The sequence below is a fragment of the Lycium ferocissimum genome, unplaced genomic scaffold (assembly GCF_029784015.1).
Source record: "Lycium ferocissimum isolate CSIRO_LF1 unplaced genomic scaffold, AGI_CSIRO_Lferr_CH_V1 ctg14656, whole genome shotgun sequence".
Taxonomy (NCBI): Eukaryota; Viridiplantae; Streptophyta; class Magnoliopsida; order Solanales; family Solanaceae; genus Lycium; species Lycium ferocissimum.
In genome coordinates this window covers 1-6,865 of record NW_026715583.1, presented here as the reverse complement: position 1 = coordinate 6,865, position 6,865 = coordinate 1, and the positions used below count along the sequence as shown (strand labels likewise).

General features: G+C 43.2%; 1 protein-coding gene across 1 annotated transcript; it reads right to left on the bottom strand.

Moving 5' to 3' along the window:
- Positions 1 to 1,064: 1,064 nt before the first annotated feature.
- On the bottom strand, positions 1,065 to 1,975 carry LOC132042350 (uncharacterized). Its single transcript, XM_059432913.1, has 2 exons — positions 1,865 to 1,975; positions 1,065 to 1,772 (listed from the first exon to the last, which is right to left on the bottom strand). Exons 1-2 carry the CDS (start codon positions 1,973 to 1,975, stop codon positions 1,065 to 1,067), a joined length of 819 nt encoding a protein of 272 aa, XP_059288896.1.
- Between the last annotated feature and the right edge of the window lie 4,890 nt (positions 1,976 to 6,865).

Below are 6,865 nucleotides of genomic sequence, written 5' to 3'. Positions count from 1 at the left end.
CGAAAAATCATCCATGAACACTTCGACGAAGTCCTCAACCATCTCTGAGAAAATAGCCATCATGCACCTTTGGAAAGTCGCGGGTGCATTGCACAACCCAAATGGCATGCGTTTGAAAGCATACGTGCCATACGGGCATGTAAAAGTGGTCTTCTCCTGATCCTCCGGAGCAATAGCAATCTGATTATATCCAGAATAACCATCCAGAAAACAATAAAACTCCTGCCCAGCTAACCTGTCAAGCATTTGATCTATGAAGGGAATAGATAGTGATCCTTTCTGGTTGCCTCGTTCAGCTTGCGGTAATCCATGCATTCTCCACCCCGTGATTGTTCTAGTAGGGATGAGCTCATTTTTGTCATTTGTCACAACCGTCATCCCTCCTTTCTTGGGACGCACCGCACCGGGCTCACCCACTTACCGTCCGAAATGGGAAAAATAATGCCCGAATCTAACCACTTAATTACCTCTTTTCTTGACAACCTCCTTCATCACCGGGTTTAGTCTCCGTTGATGCTGTGCGCTGGGCCTATGGTCATCCTCCATAAGAATCTTGTGCATGCACAGTGCTGGGCTAATTCCCTGAATATCCGATATCTGCCATCCCAATGCTCTTTTGTGGGACTTCGATTGAGGCAAATATTAACCTCTTCGGGTCAACTCTTTTTCGCCAATATCACCGGCAAAGTATCCTCCTCACCTAAGAATGCATATTTAAGGTGGGCGGGCAAGTGGCTTCAATTCCAACTTCGGAGGCTCTTCAATCGATAACTTCGGGTTACCCCCATTTTCCTGTCTAAGTGCTCAAACTCGCCTCTCCGAATATAAATACTTGCCATATCCAGAGTCTGTACCATTTCAAATGCCATAGTGTCACCAAAAATATCATCCCCCACCAAGGCTCTCTCCAATGGATCATGGGAAGTGATGAATGGTCTTCGGGTATCATCATTCGGTAACGTTGATGGCGATGCCTCCTCATAGATTGCAGCATTTTCAAAGCTTGATATACATTGAAAACCTCTACTTTATCATGTACTCGCATGGTAAGTCGCCCAAATAGCCTACATCAATAAGTGCTCTCCCTGTGGCAAGAACGGACGCCCCAAAATAAATGGGACTTCCGGGTCTGGCTCAAAATCCAATATCACAAAGTCAGCAGGAATTATCAACGACCCCACTTGTACCAATACATCTTCAATAATGCCTTCGGGTCTTGCCAACGATCTGTCTGCCAGCTGAAGAACTATAGTGGTTGGTCTGGGCACTCCCAAACCTAGCTTCCGAAAGATAGACGAAGGCATCAGATTTATACTTGCACCTAGGTCACAAAGTGCTCGAGCAACAACCTGTGTCCCAATAGAAATCTCAATTGTGAAACTTCCGGGATCCTTCAATTTTGTGGGCAACCTGTTCCGAATACGAGAAGTGCACTCCTCAGTGAGTGCAACTGTGGCATACTCGGTGAAACGGCTCTTATTTGCAACAATATCTTTGATGTACTTAGTATACTTTGGAATACCCTGCAGCATATCAACCAAGGGGACGTTCACGTTTACCTGCTTAAGCAAATCAAGAAACTTCTTATAAGTAGCCTCTTCTTTCTGTCTTGCCAGACGTTGAGGGAATGGAGGCGGTGGCTTTGCAACCACGGCCTGTGGCTGCTTTGATCCCGATGCTTCAACAACTCTCCCTTTTTCACTCGTTTCTGTGGCAATCTTCTCCTTTTCAGCCTCTCCTCGACTAGCTTTCTTTACACTTGCATCCTCTAGCTCTCGCCCATTTCGCAGTTACGCATTGCAAGGCTTGGGATTCACATCTCCGTGTCACTTGGAAGTCCTCCGTGGTCTAGTATTTTGAGCACCACCATCCGTCCCATCCGTCTCTCTAAATTCCGCACAACCAAATCACGATTCTGATTATCTGCAATCAACTTTTGCTGATCTGTCATCATATTCTGCATATCACTCATCATCTTTTTTATCATCTCTTCCATACTATTTGTAGGAGCCCGAGGGCGGGTGCTGACTGATAGTTCTGCTTCTGATGCCCTGAGTTGTCACTCCACCTGAAATTTGGATGGTTCCTCCAATTTGGGTTGTAGGAATTTCCATACTGATTGTTGTTTCCTTGCCCCTTGCCTGCATTACCCACAAAGTAGATGGATGCGGGATTTGCAGGGCACTCATCACTGTTATGACCCTCTCCGCAGATATCACATAAGGCTATGGCTTGCTGCACTGCATGCACCTGTGGTGGTGCTTGTGCCACAGCTAACTTCCTGAGTTCGGTGCGCATGGCATCAATCTGTGCTGATAATGTTGTAAAATTGTCTACTTCATAGACACCCGGTGCTTTCCTAACTGAACTGCTGGCTGCATCATCCTGCCAGTCTGGAGTGCTCTGAGTGAACCTGTTCAATAGTGTGAATAGTTCTTCATAGCTGAGATCGAGAGCCTGACCTCCTGCAGCAGTGTCTAGTGATGACTTATGTTGAGCATCGAGACTCTCAATAAATGTGTGTGCCAGAACTTCATTCGTCTGATGGTGATGAGGGCAATCTCTGAGAAGACCTTTAAACCTCTCCCAGGCCTGATACAAATTTTCTCCTTGTTTCTGCCTGAATGACATGATCTCTCTTCGGAGGCGAGCAGTCTTTGCTGGTGGAAAGAACCTTGTCAAGAATTTCGTTGCCAAGTCATCCCACGTAGTGATAGAGTTAGCGGGCTCAGCTAATAACCAGTTACTAGCATTCCCCAATAGAGAGAAGGGGAACAGTGTCAGTCGAACATATTCTTTCGTGACCCTTCCAGTGGCAAAAGTATCCACAATCTGCGAAAGGTATGGATGTGACGGCGAGGATCCTCATGTGACATTCCCGTGAATTGCCCACTAGAGTGAAGAAGTTGAATCATAGGGTGCTTCGGCCAAAGTGCCCTTCAATGGTGGGCTTGACAATGCTTGAAGTGACATCTCGCCACCCGAGGCACCGCAACCCTCTCACCTTCGCCGTTGATGATTAGCCATGACCACGTGTACTTCGCGACGGCTCGCGGGTTCTCGTAACAAATTCGCATCTCTCCTACGCCGATTGAAAGTCCGTTCGTGCTCGGGATCGAATTCCTCAAGATTGTTTTGACTCGCAAATTCTTCGCATTCGAGTAAAAGTACCCGAAATCGGGGAAAAAGCTAAGATCAAGACGTTAACACTTGGATAAAATGAAGCAATAAAATTTATTATGGCAAAAATAATTGATTTCTAAGTCCATTACAACGGCGCCAAAAACTTGTTGCGTCCAAATGCACACGCAAGTTTACGTGGTCGTACAAGTAATAAAGTGATTATGTAAAATCGGATGTCGAACCCACAGAGACTTATGATCAATATTTCACGAGAATAAACTATTGCTTACTATCTATGCAAGTGAAGAATAACAGTGTTGGTTCTTCTATAACTAAATGCAGTAATGTAATTGACTACTAGTGTAAAACAGAACTTGTGCTTAGAACGTGATGAAGAACGGCTTTTATCAAGATTTTAGAAGTATTCCAGGGTCGTGGTTGGTTCACCAATCCTATTGAGTCAATCAAGTATCTCAACTTAGCAACTTTGTTCACAACGGCTAATTAACCGGATCATTCATTTCGTAGGATTCTTCCGAACCACTACTCGCCGCTTCAAGATAAATCGCCTCCTATATTCCTATGGTATTGACCTATCAAGAATGCAATGAGGGCACGGTACATCATTGATTGTGGTAACTAAGTATATTCCTATCCTAGTCACAAATCCTAGCCCAACTCTAGGGATATTCAGATCACAATCTCATTACTTCTTCTCCGTAAGAACAACGTCTTTCCCAAGCACGTATGTCAATGAGTAGATAGAACTCAATCGTTGCGACAATCAAGAGATTAAACACAAGCAATGAAGCAATTGTATAAGAACAAGCCGCTAAGATTGAAACACTTGTCAAACATCAATATTCATGGATACGCCACAACCCTGAATTTAAGTGTTTAGTTACACATGATTTGATAAGCGAAAGAAGAATTCATCATTACTTAGGGTTTTTTTCGTAAAGAAAAATAATAGAATAGGAATAAAACCTAGAAAGGGTTTTACAATTCTCCAAAAGTCGTCCAAGCCGCCCCTCTAATGTTCAAAACGGCTATTTATATGCTAGGGTAAATATAAGATAACTGGGCCCAATCCCGATCTAAATAGGACAACCGACGCCTCCGTGCTTTGGTCATGCGTCGCACGGCCATCGCATGATCGTGTCAGGCATCCGCCGTGCTCCGCACGCCCAAAGCATAACATGTCCGAGAATCAGAAAAGGAGTATCTTGTGCGCCGGATGTGCGGCGCATGGCCGCCGTACGAGACCCTTCAAAGGTCGATTTTGCCTTCAAGTGTTGGAACTTCCTTCGCAACATTCAATCGTCGTATATAGCCTCGGAATCACTCACACTCCCGAATACCCTTCGTTGGTCCTTGTTGTACCTATTCATATAAACATACCAACATAAGCTTATATACAACAATTCACGTTCAAAAGTGCGATGAAAGTGATAAGAAGTAAAGTGTAAATGACACTAAATCTAGATATTTGTGCCAAATATCGTGTCCTCCTCCCCGGAAGTCAAAAAACTCTAGAGGAATCGTCGTTGGGTCCTAGGAATCGAAGGATCGATCTCAATGGAATAACCGAGGCTCCTCTTGCTCGGTCCTCGGGATATGCTAGGGTCTTCTTAGCACCCCCACTATTCGAGGCTGATCTCTTCATCTCAGTCTGCACTTACCTGCAGGAAAAGGATCAGAAGTGGTCTTTCCTAGACTCTGGCTCTATCGCACGATCTAAGACAGAAGGAAGGTCAATGATTCCTAAATGCCCCGCGCTTTCCCGTTTATAAGTGTGGCGTTCGCTTCACACCTATAAACAGACTTACCGGACACGGTCTGTAGACAATCCCAAGGACGAATCGTATTTCTCTGATACCAATTTTTGTCACGACCCAAACCGATGAGCCGTGACAAGTACCCGACCATTACTGGCCAAGCACTCCTATGCTTGCATTTACTTCTCACTGACTGTCCTAGACCCATGTACATAATCTGTAACTGCACTAAACTGTCTCTCGAACAATCAACATAAGAGACACTGTGCCGGGAGCTTACGGCCAACACATACATATAGACATAGCACTGAGAGTAACAGCGTGAGCCGATTTGGCCGCCACACACTTATACTGTACAACAAAATACACGCCGACGAGGCTGCATAATATCACCACTACATATCACTGTCTACAGACCTCTATGGAGTACAAACTGTAGAAATGACAGGACAAGGCCCTGCCGTACCCATATATGTACGTAACGAATAGCATACCAAAAGGATCAAGCTCTACGATCAATGGAGCGTACCGGGATCGCCGCCGAGGGGGGTCCTGGCCGTGGATCGTCCGACGGCTTACCGATCCTTCAGCATGAACGCAGCGTCCACAAGAAGGGACGTCAGTACGAATAATGTACCGAGTATGTAAGGAATGAATAGTAACATAGTAAGGGATGTAAAGTATGAATAATAACGGAATGAAAATATAGAGCATATCGTGAGATAAAAGAGTAACCTGTACATATGAGTGCCTCTTAGGGCGGATGCCATGCATGCTTAGCTTTCTTTGAAAAATAATTTTTCTTCATATATACAGAAAATATGCCGAGGCGTCGGCTCCGATCCATTTAACCACATGTGTCCCGCGTCCGGGATGATAAGTTACACCAACTGATCAGGTGGTCATGCGTCTATAGCGCTACTCCCTTTTTCCCCCATATTCCCCATATACATATACATATATCATATAAGCAGCATGCAGGAGAGCCCAAGGAAAGTTATGTCTCTATCGGAGTGACGTACGGTCGGTAACCTCCAATTATATTATGGAATAATCATGGTCGCTTTGTCTCACCTTGAAGGAACAATTATTATAAGGTGGGACTATCAATGAAGAATAACATCAAGATAAAACATAGAATAGGATCATAAATCTCATAAGGCATTGATTCATATACTTTGGAATCTTTAAAAATAGTCATCATCCATGAATAAAATTGAGAAATCAAGAAATAGCTCAATATTCTCATATCGTCATTGAAATCGTAAACTTAAAACCTTTAAACACGGAATTATCACCATCATAGTCATCGTAGGAAAATATTTCCATCTTTGACATCATCATTATGATTGTGAAAACACGTTCATCGTTGTTATCATAAAAGCTCACGGAGCCATAAATCTCTGATTTAGAAAATACGAACATTTTGGAAAGCATTTATGGGTTATCGGGAAAAGGAATCATGCCTTGGAATTATAGACTTATAACTTTTGAAAACAATGAAGTTATGGAAGCATTTATGAAATCGTAACATCGAGAGTCATGCCTTTGAAAGAAAGGGACGAGGCCTTAACATACCTTTTTGGTCGCCTTAACTTTAACTATTCAACGCTTGGCCCCCTAGGCTCGTAAATCTATATTCAAGAAAATTTATACTATTGTTAGACTCATCTTCATAGGCCTATCTAAGCCCTCAAACTAACTCTTTCTAGAATCTATTGAAAAGTTCGGCAAGATTCTCCCTTATATGCCTAGCCCGAAATTATAATTCAACAACCAACAACAACAACGAGAATAACATCATTTCCAACACCAATATTTACCATAAAACATCCATGTGTTCCCAAACGCACACCAATCGCTATCAATATTTTAAGATTTATTCCGTAATAAAAAAAAATTAAAATTATAATAGGGGTTATACCCATTTTACTAAAAAAATAATTTTAATATCAAAAGAATAA

Bases quoted from the DNA above. Each gene is read 5' to 3' on its own strand.
- LOC132042350 (XM_059432913.1), bottom strand. From the start codon at position 1,975: ATGATGAGTGATATGCAGAATATGATGACAGATCAGCAAAAGTTGATT. The intron at 1,773-1,864 runs GTGCTCAAAATA...AATGGGCGAGAG, and splicing joins GACGGATGGGACGGATGGTG to CTAGAGGATGCAAGTGTAAA.